At 53.1% G+C, this 15,691-nt stretch overlaps 5 protein-coding genes across 5 annotated transcripts; 2 read left to right on the top strand and 3 right to left on the bottom strand.

Annotated features, from left to right (window-relative positions):
• Positions 1–1,348: 1,348 nt before the first annotated feature.
• LY79DRAFT_586896 (SNF2 family domain-containing protein) lies at positions 1,349–4,539 on the bottom strand (the record flags this gene model as incomplete). Its single annotated transcript, XM_060560700.1, is given in 9 exon segments — positions 1,349–2,213; positions 2,264–2,365; positions 2,419–2,623; positions 2,635–2,690; positions 2,761–3,338; positions 3,444–3,863; positions 3,914–4,006; positions 4,107–4,192; positions 4,245–4,539. The coding sequence occupies 9 exon segments, from the start codon at positions 4,537–4,539 to the stop codon at positions 1,349–1,351; spliced, it is 2,700 nt and encodes an 899-aa protein (XP_060418998.1).
• Positions 4,540–5,303: 764 nt separating this feature from the next.
• LY79DRAFT_506519 (cysteine dioxygenase type I) lies at positions 5,304–6,062 on the bottom strand (the record flags this gene model as incomplete). Its single annotated transcript, XM_060553729.1, has 3 exons — positions 5,304–5,428; positions 5,479–5,728; positions 5,790–6,062. The coding sequence occupies 3 exons, from the start codon at positions 6,060–6,062 to the stop codon at positions 5,304–5,306; spliced, it is 648 nt and encodes a 215-aa protein (XP_060418997.1).
• A 2,570-nt stretch (positions 6,063–8,632) lies between these two features.
• LY79DRAFT_506748 (wyosine base formation) lies at positions 8,633–11,056 on the top strand (the record flags this gene model as incomplete). Its single annotated transcript, XM_060553752.1, has 2 exons — positions 8,633–8,678; positions 8,751–11,056. The coding sequence occupies 2 exons, from the start codon at positions 8,633–8,635 to the stop codon at positions 11,054–11,056; spliced, it is 2,352 nt and encodes a 783-aa protein (XP_060418996.1).
• A 205-nt stretch (positions 11,057–11,261) lies between these two features.
• Positions 11,262–12,503, bottom strand: LY79DRAFT_284963 (MAS20 protein import receptor). Its single transcript, XM_060552151.1, has 4 exons — positions 12,192–12,503; positions 11,825–12,070; positions 11,649–11,749; positions 11,262–11,583 (listed from the first exon to the last, which is right to left on the bottom strand). The coding sequence occupies exons 1-4, from the start codon at positions 12,250–12,252 to the stop codon at positions 11,467–11,469; spliced, it is 525 nt and encodes a 174-aa protein (XP_060418995.1). The 5' UTR covers positions 12,253–12,503; the 3' UTR covers positions 11,262–11,466.
• Positions 12,504–12,647: 144 nt separating this feature from the next.
• On the top strand, positions 12,648–15,573 carry LY79DRAFT_538716 (Cullin repeat-like-containing domain protein). Its single transcript, XM_060556768.1, has 4 exons — positions 12,648–13,196; positions 13,271–13,493; positions 13,551–14,820; positions 14,875–15,573. The coding sequence occupies exons 1-4, from the start codon at positions 12,984–12,986 to the stop codon at positions 15,221–15,223; spliced, it is 2,055 nt and encodes a 684-aa protein (XP_060418994.1). The 5' UTR covers positions 12,648–12,983; the 3' UTR covers positions 15,224–15,573.
• Positions 15,574–15,691: the final 118 nt, after the last annotated feature.

The following is a 15,691-nucleotide window of genomic DNA, read 5'->3' as shown; positions in this document are numbered from 1 at the left end:
ATCGAGACTTCGCGTCGCCGCATTCACCGTTGCTTTCGTCCCAGAGACTCAAGCCCATTATAGAGTCTAATTTTGCGCGTGTTCCTGCCGTGGCCGGTTCATGTTGTAGAGTGTTGTCCAGCTTGGAAGTAAATGTTCCTGTGGACATGTGGTTCGCATTCCTTGATGTGCCGGTCTCCGCCGACCTGACGCCGACGTGTCATTTGGGCCATTAAAGACTATGCGCGTTGCGGCTTTGTCGTGATGCATCTTTTCAGTGCCAGTGCCCGGCTGTCTGTGCAGCTATCGGAGAATTTCAGGTAATTAATTAGTGGTGCTGTGTCGTAAATGGGTGGCTTGGTGGAGGAAATCCCATTCTGAGCCCCCAAGCCTGCAGGCCTTCTTATGTGAAGCCTCAAACTTGTTTCGATGAGTTTCTGACCCGAAGCCAGCTATTGGCCGGTTGAAATGGATGATGGTGGTGACAGCTCAGCAACCTTACGCTCATGGTCCAGTGATTCGGGGTTTGTATATCTGAGGTTGTAGGGCTTTGGTGTTCAAGTGGAATTTCAATTCGTCCTCACACTTGGACAATGACAATTGCTGGCCCAAGGGCGGCAGTGCTGGAGTAGCACCATGGAGCTCGGCTCGGCATTGATTGGTTGCCAAATTCCTCTGCCTCTTCTCTCGAGGACTTCCGATCACCTTCAAGAGGTGCGAGCTGATAGCCTTGCGGTATGAGCCCCAAGTGTGGTAAGGGTGGTGGACCGCTAGGCTTTCTCGCAGCTACGCTGGGCATAGGTTGGCTCCGCGGAGGGCCAACACGCCAAAGGGAAGAACAGTCTAAAAGTCTCCGGGAACAATGGGCATTCTCATGCCCCTCATTCGCAGGTTTTATCCCGAAAAGGCCTTCAAGCTGTCATCAGTCATCCGCGGGAGCAGCACATGTTTGTTGTCACGTACGTATCTCTACCATTAAACAATGCACCCTAATATTGGCTCCAAGAAGCAAGTGTCAGTTGGTCTACAGACTGGGTATATGGAACTACAAAAAGCACAATAGATGAGATGATGGAACGCAAGAGACTGGTGGTTTGTAAAGACAGCTTTTATTTGCAAACAACTTTCATGCGACAGGAGAGGGGTGTGAGCGGAAGGATCAAGGTACGATACAGACCTCGATGATAACTGTGAAATCTCACCAACGCTCAATTTTCATAGGCTACACTGGTATAAATAGACCACCCCTCCAGCATGACGAAGATGCAAATACATAATGTGGATCAAGCAAATCATGTCTACAAATACAACTTTTGTTCACCACTTTACCCTCACATCCATGGGGGGCCCCATGTGATGGAGAAGCATCTCAGCCAAGCAGCTTCGAAATATCCGCCATACGAGTCTCCTGGGTCTTCTTGCCCTTGCTCTTCTCCTGGAATGCCTTGCCCACGAGCGTCCGCTTCTCGTGCTGGATGTCCAGCACGCGCTCTTCAACGGTCCCCTCCATGACAAGACGCCACACCGTCGTCGGTCGCTTCTGCCCCAGACGGTGCACGCGGTCTACGGCCTGGTCTTCAATGGCCGGCGCCCACCAACTGTCGGCCAGGATGACGGTATCCGCGGCGACGAGGTTGAGGCCGACGCTGCAGACGGCCAAGCTGGCGAGCATCACGCGCGTGTCAGGGTCGTGGTCTAGGGCGTGAATGGCCGCATCGCGCTTCGATGCCGTCATGGACCCATCGATGCGGGTGAATTTGTATCCTGCCTCAACAAGCTGGTTCTGGATGATGGTCAAGAACGACGTCCACTGTGAGAAGATGATGACCTTGGACTTGGGGTCTTTGGTCGTGGCCTGGAGGATCTTCAGGAGGGCCTCGGTCTTGGAGCTCTTCGCGTCGCCGTCAAAGTTCTCATCATTTTCTTCGTCGCCTTCGGGGGCGGGCTCGAGTAGTGCGTCTTCTCCGAGCTGGTTGCGGCACATCGGGCATTTGTGTTGTGCCTCAATCACCTTGGAAATACATCCGCGGCAGAAAACATGCTTGCAGTGCGTGATGACTGGGTTGTTCAGAGTATCAAGGCAAACGGCGCAATCTTCCTGTGTCTCGATGTAGAGACGCAGCGCCTCTTGCAAGAGCTTGATGTTTTCTGAGTTGAGAGCGACGACGGACTGGCCCTCGAGAACTGCAAGGAGATCGTTGATTCTCTTGCGGCAAAGCGTCCAATGATTACACCTAGATCTAGGTCAGTCCGAGTACTGCTGTCAAAACCGGTCGTTCCTTACACCTGGCGCAGGCGAAGGAGCCGCTCCAAAACATTTTGGAACTGGCCCTTAGCTCCGCTAGCATTGGCCTGATAATCTTTCAGGGCCACCTGTGCTTCGGACCTGCGATTTTGAATTAGCAGTGTTATTGCAGAAGTCTTATCCGATTGACTTACAGCAAGGCGTCGTATTTTCTCTTCTCATCCGGTCTGAAGGCAATGCGGTGGACGTATTCTTTCTTGATTGGTAGCTTTAGGTCGATGAATTTCATGTCTTTTTTGCGTCGTAAACAGAGGTCCCGCATCAACAGCTGGAGAAGGGCTTCGGCTGTCTTGTCACCCTGCGCGAGAGGCCGTGAAATAACAGTGTTAAAATGACAGACTGTTCGACACCTCCAGTGATGGAAAGAAACTGCAGCAATGATTGGAAGTCTTTGATGTTGTTGATGCTGGAGATCGTTAGCAGAGTGTTCCTAGAAGCGCATCTTCATGCAATAGATAGGATGGAGGGGTTCTGACATTGGCGTTCCCGTGAGTACCCATCTTGACTGCGCGTTAAGTTTTCGGGCGGCAACAGCAGCCTTCGTTTTCGCGTTGCGGATGGTGTGACCTTCATCAAGTACAACTCGTCTCCAGTTCGTGGCCATAAGCGATCCCAACGGCGTCTCATTCTTTTCCTTGCTACCCTCCGTTGCAAGCTTGTTGTAACTAGTAATAACAACCTGGTACTGGGCCAGCTCATTCTTTGTTGCCCTGTTGTTCCCGTGATATGTGAAGATCTTGGGCAGGTGCTCTTGCTTGACGTGCCTGCGAATCTGTTGTTCCCAGTTACTCATGACGCTCAACGGGGCAACAATGAGAGTCGGGCCAGAGCCACCGGTCAAAATGAGGCTGATGACTTGCAGCGTCTTTCCGAGACCCATATCATCAGCCAATATGCCTCCGGAGAGAAGCTTTGGTGGATTCGACACTACAAAGTTCGTCGCCATGTTGTACATGCCACGTCCTCGGTGGTCCCATTTCCACAGTTGAATGCTTTCCTGAGTGCCCTTGGCCGGAAGTTGAGGATTCTCCTTAGCCGTCATCCAAGCCAGACCCTATGCACGATTAGTCCTGAGCTATTGTTTTGAAGCACTTGTCGTGCTTTACACTCGCTGTTGGGCTCGCGGAAGAACGCCAATGCACCAATAGCGCAATCTTACCTGTAACTGATACGGAAGCAACGTCGACTCCAGGACAGCAGGTTGCTCTGCCATAGGCATCTTGGACAAAAAGTCTTCATCTACGACGAACGACCGTACCGCATCTCCACGGGGTTGGCCCTGCATTGCCTGACTGGCTTGCGCTAGCTCCTCCAGTGATAACTCGGGCTCTGCCGTGCCGCCATCCAGACCAACTGTTGACTGACTGCCCTTGATACCCAGCATCTTTCGCTGTGCATCGGCCTCAGCTCTCGTCTTCTTGAGCTCGCCAGCTTTGATCAGCTTGTCTCTCTTCAGCCTTTCTTCTAGCGCCAGACGGTCGATGCGGTTGCTGGTTCCATAGATATGTAGACGAATGGGGCAGTCGAACATGCCCTTCTCTCCTGCAAGAATTGCTTCTATCGCAATTTCATCCCGGTCCTGGTTCACATGTGAGTAGGTTACCTTTATAAATCAGTCGAGGAACGTACAACATATGGCGCCAGCTTCTCCACCACTTTGCGCGGCAAGTGGCCAATCTGAACGCCCATGACATTGCATACCCGAATGGCATTCCGATCGTACTATAGTTGTTTTAGAAACATCCTTGACAACAGTAAAGACAATATCCTTGATGCTCTGGATCCCCACTACAAAGTACAGCAGTAATAGGGGGAAAAATACCTGGTTGTTGGGCTCTCGCAGACAAACGACGACCTCGCCAGGAGAGGCATAACCATTGTAATAACGCACACCAACGATTTTGTTATCTAAGTCGTCATATTAGTTCAGAGAAATCAAACCGAAGCAGAGGCACAATACCGAGAGTTCCATACAGCTCCCGTGGTGGGCCGTCAGGAGCTTGAGTCAAGTCCACTAACTCCTCGTCGGTGTCATAGTATGTATGAGCTTGAGACGAAGGCCCCGTTATGACACCGGGGTTGACAACTGGCTGAATGTTGAACCGTGCATTTCCGACACCCCCGACGCCTGCATGACCGCTTAGGGTTACCGGACGGCTGCCGGACGCCCTTTTTGTCGGCCGTGGAGTGGAATCGCCGTCGCTGTCGCTACTAACGAGGTCGATGACGGGAGGACCGCGCTTTTTGGGTGGCATCCTCAATGCCGAAAGCTCCAGCTGGGCCGATTCCCGGAGCCGGATTGAGGCTAATACTGGAGCAGATTGGGAAAGTCGTTAGATTGGTAAGATTTTAGGTCGGTACCGAGCACTTCCACATTCGGCTTCCCAGAATCAGTTTCCTAAGCAGACGGGAACCTCATTTAACGCGTCTTGTGCGTACTGCTTACTTAGCGTTTGGGTGGGGGTGTGGTCGACGCAAGGATCTGTTTTAGGTGTGGAGGATGTGGATGGTGTATGGGGCTTGATTTGTGGCTGATGATGATAATGATGGAAGAGTGAAGCTGGCTGGGTATGACCTACGCGAGCACGCCATCGTGGGGAGGTCCACATCAGCCAATCACCACCCATTGCAAAAATCACGACATTTCACGTGACCAGATTTGGGTCTCGTTTGGATGGTTTCTGGCCAGCAACGACGACTTTGCGGCTCTTGTGCACTTACAACCTCACTTCCTTCGGATTTTCCAGTCTCAAGTGTTTGTCTTCTAAATTTGCTACCCATTGATACCCAAAATACATACAGGAACGCGGCAGGTCAAGCTTCTCGTCAGCATCTATCCCTCTATGTACCGGATAGAGCACTCGTTCATCATCAGTCATCAGCCTGCCGACAAGCGCTCTTCGGCTCTCGGCATTCTCAGTCTTACATCAAACAGGACGTCTCCACAAGCTCGGATAGTCATCAAAGTCAAATATGCGAACGCCTAGAACGAGATGTAAAATCATCGACACTCTCACATCTACTGCTTCGGCAGTCGGCGGCCGTACGCCGAGTAGTAGCCGCACTTGGCCACATGGCTGCGCTTGCCCGTCTTCTCGTTGAAAATGTTACACCCCCCCTTGGCGACGTTGGGAGGGGTGTAGACTACAACATGGTCAGCCGATTCGTTACAGAGTCGGCAAAGCAAGACCTACGGTGAAGGGACACAGCGAAGTCGCTGCCCCTGTTGCAGACTCGGTGGACACCAAGCTCATCTGCCATGTATGCCACCGCATTCTCCTTGTGTGTTCTCTCAGAGATGACCTTCATGGGTTGCTCTTCGTCGCCTTCGGGGAAGGCATATCGGATCTCAGTCAGATCGCCTTTGAGGATCTTCATGAGGCAGTGGGCATTGCCGTGGTCGTGGATGGGACTGCCCTTGCCTGGGGTCCAGACAAGCACAAGCTGTGTCGCGTTAGCCTGATGTGTCTGCCACAAAGTCGTGGCGGCGACGCCCTGTACTTACGAGGTTGCTCTTGCCGTTGCCTTCATCGACAAGGTTGCGGGTGTATCCCATGCCCTTTTCTGCGAATGCAAATTGTACCCATTCGCTCTCTCTTGTGTTGTACTCCTCCATCAGCTTCATCAACTCCTTGACATCGACATCTGCTGAGTCCAATCCTGACGACGGGCCAAGTGCCTCTTTCAATCCCCACACGAGCTCATTGAACCGGTTGCTGTCGGGCTTGAGGTCATGCCCGAAGGCAGAGGTGATCTTCGTTAGGATATCGAGGGCCATGGCTACGGACACTATCAACTATGTTGTTGCTCTGGATGGTGATGGGTTGTTGGGTACTCGTGCGGGGTTTGTCTCGTTTTGCTCGTCGATAATACGATTCTGCCCGGTCACCAGGTCTGGCTCGCATTACCTGATGGAAATGGGCGGGCGTGGCGGAACTACTGGTTGATCCGACCTCGGACAGTGGGTCATCCTATCGTCCCTGTCTATTGCCCTTTGGGACAGGGTCAATCTGTCCACGTTACCAGAGCATGGTTTAATGGAGCGGCCATTTCAACGGTTGGCGGATAAGTCTCCAAAAATACGCGCTTCTGGTTGGGCGAGATAGCCACTTGCAAAACTCAAGTGATCCTGGCAAAGCCGCTGATAGGCGACAGACGGCCCGGATTTTTCAGTGGTCAGATGGCCAACTATAAGACGAAATCGTCCTGCTTAGCGTTTCGAGGTCTGAGGTTTAGCTAAATATCAATATGTTGACAAGCCCCTTTTAATGCAGGATTCTAATGCAAAAAACAAGACGTTTGACAAAGAGTCTACAGACAAGCTGATAGTGCCCCCCCCTGTTAACCCAAGAGTACCGTGCACAATAACAGCAATAAACCTCATATCCTAAAGGCTACAGGTTCAAATCCAGTTTTCTTAGATTTTTTTAGTTCCAAAACAGCTCCACCGGGGAAAGTTAGAATAGTACTAACCCACCCAACCACCCTACTTCCTACGCTACGCTCTAGGTTAGGATAGGCTAAGACTATCCCTTTTGCCTCTGTTTTCTTATTAAGATAGTTGTGTTATCACTCAATCTACTGTCTGCTGAGGTTTATTACAGTTATGGTGCATGGTACTCTCGGGTGGACATGGGGGGGGGACACTATCAGCTTGTCTGATCACTCTTTGACAAAAGCAATGCCTATTCTATTTTATGGCCCGGGCCCGCTCTGCTGGCGCTGACCGATAACCGCTTCAGTTACTGAGCGGGTCCTGGCGGGGCCTATTGCCGAAAACGGCGAAGGGGTCCCTCAGCACTTCTCACCAGGGTTACTCAGCGTGGATTGAAGAGAACGGCCGCCACTTGGGCGGAAAACTGCAAATAGTTCAACTTGAGCTTAAAGTCCTTGACTGTTCCCTTATGAGATTTGCAAGTAGGTTTCGAGCTCAAAAGATGGTGAAACACTCACATTTTTTCCGCAATCGTTGGCATGCCGATATTCTCACGGGCACCTGCTCAGGGCCAGTGGGTTGACTCCTGAGCCTGGGCCCCGTTACGTCTTGGCGACATGCATAACGGTACCATATGCCATATAAGCCGTCCCCAAGTACTTGGTATAGCAGCTGGCACGGGATTAAACGAAACTGCCTAGAGCTTCGAGTAGTATTAATGGCTTCCAGTCTCGGTCCAACCTTTCGGTTGCAGTGACATTCTCTAAGGCGGCCTAGTTGCTCAGGTTCTTACCACCCCATATTGTTCGTTCACCGCATTCATCGTATCCTACATCTTTTGGAACATCGATATCTGCTTCTCAAGCATGGTCTCCATACTCTACTTTCATCACCTGACCGCCTATAGTCTTCTAACAAAGGAACCTATTTTCCCCATCTTTCTGTCCATCGGGCCTCTGGTGGTGGAGGTTCACCTTCCCGCTTGGCATGTTGGCGACTTTTATAGGCTTGCTTCGGTGGGGAGAATAGTGCCTTTCTTCAGGGCTATGACCATGATTTGTCTCCTTGTTCGCCCCTTGCCCAGCCCATTCTATTGACCGACTCGCTGGATGTTCTGTTTCCGTCCTTTCTTAGGTTGATAATTGCTGTTACAACGTTCCATGAGTCTTAAACTAGCGAGCTCTTCTCCGCACCCTGTTTTAGAGATCTAAGGGACTGGCAAACGCGGGCCGGTTCATATCGAAGAGTCTGAGCAGCTGGCTAGGGCAGATCTTGTGCCAGGCTCCATGAACCCACCAGATACTTCTAATGCAAAGCCTTTCTTAAGTTTGTAGGCTTATGTCGTACTGTTGTTTTTGGATTGTATCCGGGACTTTCACGGGTTTAAACAACTTGTTCTTGAGGTATGAGCGCCAAAAACATTCCCTTTCCACATAGCCGCGCATACATGGGTCCTGGATGATTCATTGCTCTGTTAGTCGCACCGTGTTGTGCTTCTATGATTTAAGTGAACGATCTTGAGGACATGCTGGGGGGGGCATTGGGGCCATTCTCTTTGAACACTGTTCTCTGTCATCTAGAGAGGTATGTTTGGAAGTGCAGAGGGTTTGTCTTGTCACATATTGCGCTAAAGTCATAAATAGTCAACAACTGGGGTTCCCGAAGACGCTAATGGCGGGGTCCGAGGTGCAGGGCAGGCCAAAATTCCGTGGCGGGGCACCACCAAAGAAGTCCAGGCGCAGCTGTAGGAAAGTTTGAATAACAATTGTAATTGTAGTTGCACCCACTGGTCGAACCCCGCCACCACCCAGACAAGACCTGGAAGGACACCAGCCTTTTCAGACTTTCTGAAGTGACACAGCACCCGCGCAACAGCTCGGACTCGAGCAAAGCGCCTCTCCATTGACCCTACGATGGCGTCCTACCTGGAACCTGCGGGGTTCAAGGACATGCTGAACAGTGAGCTGCATTCCCTCTCGCGTGACTGCCAACGGGTTTGACGTCCCTTGTGCTTATACTCCTTTTGTACAGACGCCCACGATGCATGGCAGCAAGTTCGTATTCCCGTGATTCTGCTTGCGGCTTTCGGTTTGCTCGTTCTACGTTTCTATCTACACAGCACCGAGGAGAAGGGAGAATTGAAGGCGAGTCCCAAGGTCTATAATAGGGAAGAGTCTGCGACCAAGCTTGTAGACCAAAAGAAGGAGGCGACGACGAATGGTGAACCCAGTCCGCCGAGCCCTACCGCCGAGCCGAAAGCGCAGAAATCGAACGGACCCAAGAGGATAAAGGGGGGTCTAGTCAAGCGAGCCTCTTCGGACTCGTCGAAAGGGGAGGCCCTGGTCCCCAAGATAAAGCCTCTAGTCTTCTTCTCAAGCATCACCGCAAACACGTCTAAGATTGCAAAGGAATACGCAGAACGCCTCGAAAAAGAGCTGCAGAAAGTGGCCACAGACACCAACTGCTTTTTCGCCACGCCCGAGGTCCTCGATCTTGCCGAGGTTGACTTTGACGACTATTTCATCACCCCGCCCAAGTCGGAGGAGGATCCTGCCGAGCTCTTCTACCTCTTCCTGCTGCCGAGCTACAACATCGACACGATCAACGACACTTTTCTAGAACACCTTCAGGAGACTCACCATGACTTCCGCATTGATACTGCCCCACTGTCTTCGCTCCTTGGATACTCCGTTTTTGGCTTTGGTGACAGAGAGAGTTGGCCGACGGAGGATGACGGTTTCTGTTTCCAGGCCAAGGAGGTCGACAAGTGGATGGCCAAGTTGACAGGCCGGAAGAGAGCTTTCCCCGTAGGTATGGGTGATACGAAGAGGGACTACACCGAGCGGTTATCCGAATGGTCCGAGGGCGTCGTTGACGTACTCGGCATGCTGGCTAAGACGGGCAGCTTGGGCGAGGGTCTTCCCGGAAGTGGCGCCCCGGAGGAGAGTGACGATGAATCCGCGGAAGAGGATGATGATGAAGTTCTCATTGAGGACTCGGAGGCTAAGCCCGAGAAGCTGAAGAACCGCAAGAACATTGATGACGTCGAGGACCTGGGCCGAATTATGAAGAGCTCAAACCCGGACGCGGACACAAAAAGCCGCACGGTGGCGGCACCCATCGCCGTTGACTTCACGACGTACGGCAAGACAGCGCAGAAGAAGACGCCCACATCCTCGGTTAAGGAGATGGTGCCCAAGAACTCACCCACCTACGCATCACTCACAAAGCAGGGCTACTCCATTGTAGGCTCACACTCAGGCGTCAAGATCTGCCGCTGGACCAAGTCGGCTCTCCGCGGCCGCGGCTCTTGCTACAAGTATTCCTTCTACGGCATCAATTCGCACCAGTGCATGGAGACGACGCCTTCGCTTTCGTGCTCTAACAAGTGCGTCTTCTGCTGGCGCCACGGCACAAATCCCGTCGGCACGACCTGGCGCTGGGTTGTCGATCCTCCAGAACTTATCTTCGACGGTGTAAAGGCCAATCACTACAGCAAGATCAAGATGCTCCGAGGAGTTCCCGGTGTTCGCGCCGAGAGGTTTGCTGAAGCCATGCGCATCCGGCACTGCGCCCTCTCCCTCGTCGGCGAGCCCATCTTTTACCCTTACATCAACGAGTTCCTCGGCATGCTCCACGCCGAGCGAATCTCCTCTTTCCTTGTCTGCAACGCCCAGCACCCGGATCAGCTTGCCGCCCTCAAGGCCGTGACGCAGCTGTACGTCTCCATCGACGCCTCCGATAAGGAGTCCCTACGCAAGATCGACCGCCCCCTGCACCGGGACTTCTGGGAGCGCTTCCAGCGGTGTCTCGATATCCTAAGGGAGAAGCGCTTCAAGCATCGTACCGTCTTCCGCCTGACCCTGGTCAAAGGCTTCAATGTCGACGACGCGGTCGAGGGCTACGCTCAGCTCGTGGAGAAGGGTCTGCCTTGCTTCGTCGAGGTCAAGGGCGTCACGTACTGCGGTACCTCGACGGCGTCCAACGCTGGCCTGAGTATGTCCAACGTCCCCTTCTATTGGGAAGTAGCGGAATTCGTCAAGGCGCTAGAGAAGAGGCTCAACGAGAAGGGTCTTGGGTACGGCATCGCGGCGGAACATGCCCACAGTTGCTGTGTCCTGCTTGCAAGTGAACGTTTCTATGTCGATGGCAAGTGGCACCCGCGCATCGACTACCAGCGCTTTTTCGAGCTGCTGGAAGAGCGCGGCCCGGATGGTGACTGGAGGCCGGAGGACTACATGGGCGAGGCGACACCCGAGTGGGCTACCTGGGGTAACGGCGGTTTCGACCCCCGGGACGAGAGAGTGGATAGAAAAGGTAGGAAGATTGAAAGGTGATCAATTAGGGGTAATGAGCACAGACAAGAGGTTCGGGCCAGCCACGGTATTTTTGGGACAAGACAATATGAAATCATGGAATTTCATAGGCTTTCCTTCTTGCCTAATTCGTCCATGTCTGGATCGTCAATATACACGTGGTTTCCTCTTACAAAAACTTCTATCAAAACAGCCCAGCCGGCCAGGTATTGTACATTGAAAAGTCATAATTCCTCCCTCTTTCTCGTTCTTTTCTCAGTAGGCCAGGGATTACGGATGGATAATTGGGATTCGCAGCATCACGCCACTTGATGGAGTAGCTGCATGTTCTTAGTCGGTGCGCCGGAGAGGGATTTCCGGTATAGGAAAAGTGAGAGAGTGGAGGGGACCTCGTTATGATGGAGAGTTGCTACGTCGAAAAGGAGGTTCGTTTAGTCTAGGCCGACGGTGGGCAAGTTGCTGAAGTCGGCGTTGATGCCGCCTTGGTACTCCCCAATCTCGAGACTATCGTCGTAAGCGATCATCTCGGCGAGGACGTCGAGGACGGGCTGGGAAACAGTCAGCGACAAACAGCACAAAACAGCCAAAATATGGCAGTACTTGTCATCCTTACCTTGGGAACAGTCTTGTCGTAGATGCTAATCAGGTCTTGGGGCGTGGGGTAGACCTTCAGACCCTTGTAGAACGCAAGCGCAGCGTCAACAGCGCGGGTGGCTGTATCGTCACTACTGTCAGCAAATGATACCATTGTTGCTTTTGTGGAACCTTTCCGGGAGAGGTTGGACTGACGGTCTGCGGAGAGAGTCTCTCCCTCAGAGACCTGCTGAAGGAAGTAGGTCTCCTTCTGCTCGACGTCGGTAGGGAAACCCTCGTCCTTGGCGTCGTCAACGGCCTGCTTTAACGCTTGCCGCTGGCGAATAGTCTCCTGCTGGGCCGTTTCTTTCTCGGCTTTGTGCTGTTTGCGCTCGTTCCTGCGCAGTTCTCTTCGGAACTCGGCCTTGTTGCGGCGCTGGTAGTCGAAGTAGGCGGCGTAGGCTTTTTCGGGGGGATGGGGTTAGCAAGAGAGCTCCATGGCGCCAATGCTTCGATGGCTTTCAAACATCGGCAGAGCCGTGACCCGGTCGCTGGATGCGTAGAGGTATCGAGGCAGACTCACCAACCAAGCCGGTAACGGCGGCGGCGACTGATGCCGTCACTATCGTCGACGTCTGGGACATTTTTTTTGGAGATTTTCGGGGGGGGTTTTGCGGACGAGAGTTTGGCTCTGGAATTGCAGCAATGGGGAGCTGATGAATCGAGGAAGCTTGCAGAGAGATGCGCTCGGGGTGAGATATACTGCGCTTCGAAAGTTTGGGGATGATCGGAGAGCCGGGGGAGACAACTGGCGAAGTTTCGTTGACGGAGTGAATATCTAAGGAAAGAAGCTCTATCGGGAATCGATGGAGCTTCCTCTACCAATTTTTTTAGCCTCTGCGCTATTGCTCCCAGGTCGCGTTCTTTGGCTGCCAAGTAGCAGCCGCCATAGGTGGGTCTAGGGGGCACGGGCCAGTACAAGTGGGTGTAACGAATCACCGAATAATCCACATGCACTCGGATCTGTTATCCACTGGAGAGAGGGAGTAGGTTACGTAGTGTGATGAGTGCCGCGGTACGTCCCAGTCAACTGCCTTCGTTCAGGTCCGAGTACTATCCGTACCAACCTACCTAGACACTACGGATACCTACCTAGGTACTCCAATGTGCAGGGTCCCCGTCTTCTCAACGGCCACCACAGCACGCAGCTTTAGACGGCAGAGTGCATGAAACGATATCGACCTGACCCGACTTGCAACACCACGAGGGGGCTTTGTCCTCGTCCTTTCTACATCGCAGCGACCTGAGCTATATGCGTACTTAGCGCCTCTCGATAACAGCACCTCCGCGCTTCACATCAACTCAATTGCCCAACATGTCGGAGGATCGGGAGCGGAGCAAGATCTCCCTCCGGAGCGGCAAGCGAAAGGCTCGCCCGCAGATTAGTGCACCGCGACAGATCTCGGAACCCATTCTGCAAGATGGATCAGGCCCTGTACGGCCCCCCGACTCGAGGCCAGCGGCCGATGCTGGCCCTCCTCCAGTTCAGCCAAGGCTTCGGCCGCCACCTCAAGCTGGAGGAGGAAAGGTGAGCACTCTCCCAAAGATGGTGCTGATGGAGTGCGGCATTGAGGCTTCAGGAGCTGACAGCTCGATACACAGACCTCGGACTTGGTGAAGCGACGATATTCGACGCGGTTTAATAATCTGCCGAACGACTTCGATGTGAACAACCCGCCGGTACCGGCCATGCCATCTCTCGATAAGTACGAATCCCGCCAGCGCAGAGCAGCACGCCCACCTCCGAGCCGTGGGGGTGACTCCGCCCCCGCTCCAGTCGTTGATATCAAGGCATTGCGAGATCCCGACTTGGCGCCAGATCAATGTGAGTGCTCGGCTGACCAATGCCTGCCTCGCTTTCAAATGACTAACTCCTGAAAAGATGTCGCCAACTTGCTCAGTGATGCATCGGAGGACCAGATCCGCGAGTTCGAGGAAAGCCTGCGCAGCCTCAAAAGCCGGGCCAATGCAGATCTGCAGCAAAACGTCTTGCAGAACCGCACTCAGTTCATCAAGATCAGCAAGGAAGCTGAGAAGCTCAAGGGCGAGATGCGGGCGCTAAAAAACCTCATGACCGATCTCAAGGTCAACACGACGACGCTGCGACAGGCGTCGAACAATGGGAACATTGAGTCATCTGACCTTGGCGGAGAGCTCACGACGGGCTTGAGCAAACGGGACAGGCGGAGCTCGGTCGCCGATCGAAGCGCTCTGTGGAACTCGCAGATGCAGGCACTTTACAAGAACGTTGAGGGGTCCCAGAAGTTCCTGCCCAACTCTGCCCGTCGCCACGTTATTCAAAATGCGGGCGCATGGATCGAGCTGGACAACGCCACTTACAAGTCCCGCCGAGCGATGCAAATATTCCTCTTGAGCGACCACCTGCTCATTGCCTCTCGCAAGAAGAGGAAGGCGGATGTGCCTTCACGTGAGGCACAAGGCCCCCTCGTCAAGCTGGTTGCCGACAGGTGCTGGCCACTGCTCGACATCGAAGTGGTCGACATGGCAGGGTCGAGCGATAATTCTACAACCAGGAACAAGCTAGCGGACGCTATCATGGTTAGAGGTGTCGGCCAAGAATCCGTCATTTACCGGACTGAAAAGTCCGATGACATGGAGAAGAACAGCCTACTTCTGAACATCCGCAAGGCGGTGGAGGAGTTGCGCAAGGAGAGACAATCGGAGCTGGAGGCGAACAACAAGGCCAAGGAGACCATCAACTACTTTGCCTCCCGGGACCCGGGACTGCTTCAGAAAACAGAGCTGCTGGAGACGCTATCCGATATCAAGGATATGCTCATCGAAGTCGATGGAAAGCAGCAGAACCTACGATGGGTAGAAAGCCAGATGGACGAGCTTGACATCGACATTGCGCTACAGAGCTTCGAGCCGGCCGTTGGCCGCGTCGAGAAACTCAAGAGCCTCGCCCGGGGCCTGAAGAATAACGCGGTGGCGCAGGACTTTATCAGCTTCAAGGTCGAAGAGCGGTGCGCTAAGTTGGCGGGCATGATCATTCGCGAGCTGGAAACGACGCACACTGCGCCTACGAAGAACAAGCGAAACATCAGCTGGTTAGCCAGACTGGGCTACGAGGACAGGGCTCGTGAGGCTTATCTGCTAGCAAGGCACAACATCATCCAGAAGAGGTCGAGGTAAGATGGGACAATGACCGCTTACCTGGAACCGATAGCTAACCTCGTATTTAGGCAATGCATCTTCCAGGGTAACTTGCACCAGTACATCTGGGAAGTCTCGTTTGTTTACTTCTCACTCATTCGTAACACCGTGAGCTGCTTTCACGCATGCTTTCCCCCGCCCATGATGAGTGCCTGCGTCAAATGGGCCAAGGAAGAGGTGGAGACCTTCAACGGCATCCTTGCCCGTCAGCTCAGTGGTACTGAGCGCGGCGGCAAGGTATGGACTGACTGCATGGAGCGAGCACACGAGCACGCAAAGATGTTGAACGAGGTGCAGCTGGATTTCCGCACTCTTGTCGGACGGGACCTGGACCAGCCGTCGGGAGTCACCAGTCCAGTCGGCCTCGGGCTGTCGTAAATGCAAGTGCCAGAGTGTCTGCAAGTCGTTGAGGCACGCGGATGATCCAAACCAACCACTATACGGGTTAATGGTAGATAAGATTATGGTCATGGTAATTGAAAACGACTGATTGGGCCAAATCTTGCGAGTTGCGTTGGGTGAAGGTCAGGCATACAGTAACCTTTTAGGTAGACTCACGGAAGGGCTCTGGTTTGTCACTGTTTACCTGCGACGGCGTTTATTACTTGATTAAAACGGATGAACACGGAGACTACGGGCTGACAGCGGTCCCAATATAGAAATGGAAACAAAATCGAATTAGAGAACCAATGCAGAATGATTGAAGCACGTCGATGAGGTGAAAGTAGTTTAAGAGCACGTCAAGCTACCTACATAGGTGAAGCAAGTGAGATCTTCTAGAGAAGGAGGTCTAATGCAGGAGTATCCTTATGCCGGGGTCGATGCAACAAGTGGGGGCACACTACG

The sequence above is a fragment of the Colletotrichum navitas genome (genome assembly GCF_030913465.1).
Source record: "Colletotrichum navitas strain CBS 125086 chromosome Unknown LY79scaffold_5, whole genome shotgun sequence".
NCBI classification, from domain to species: domain Eukaryota; kingdom Fungi; phylum Ascomycota; class Sordariomycetes; order Glomerellales; family Glomerellaceae; genus Colletotrichum; species Colletotrichum navitas.
This window is presented reverse-complemented; position numbering and strand designations above follow the sequence as displayed.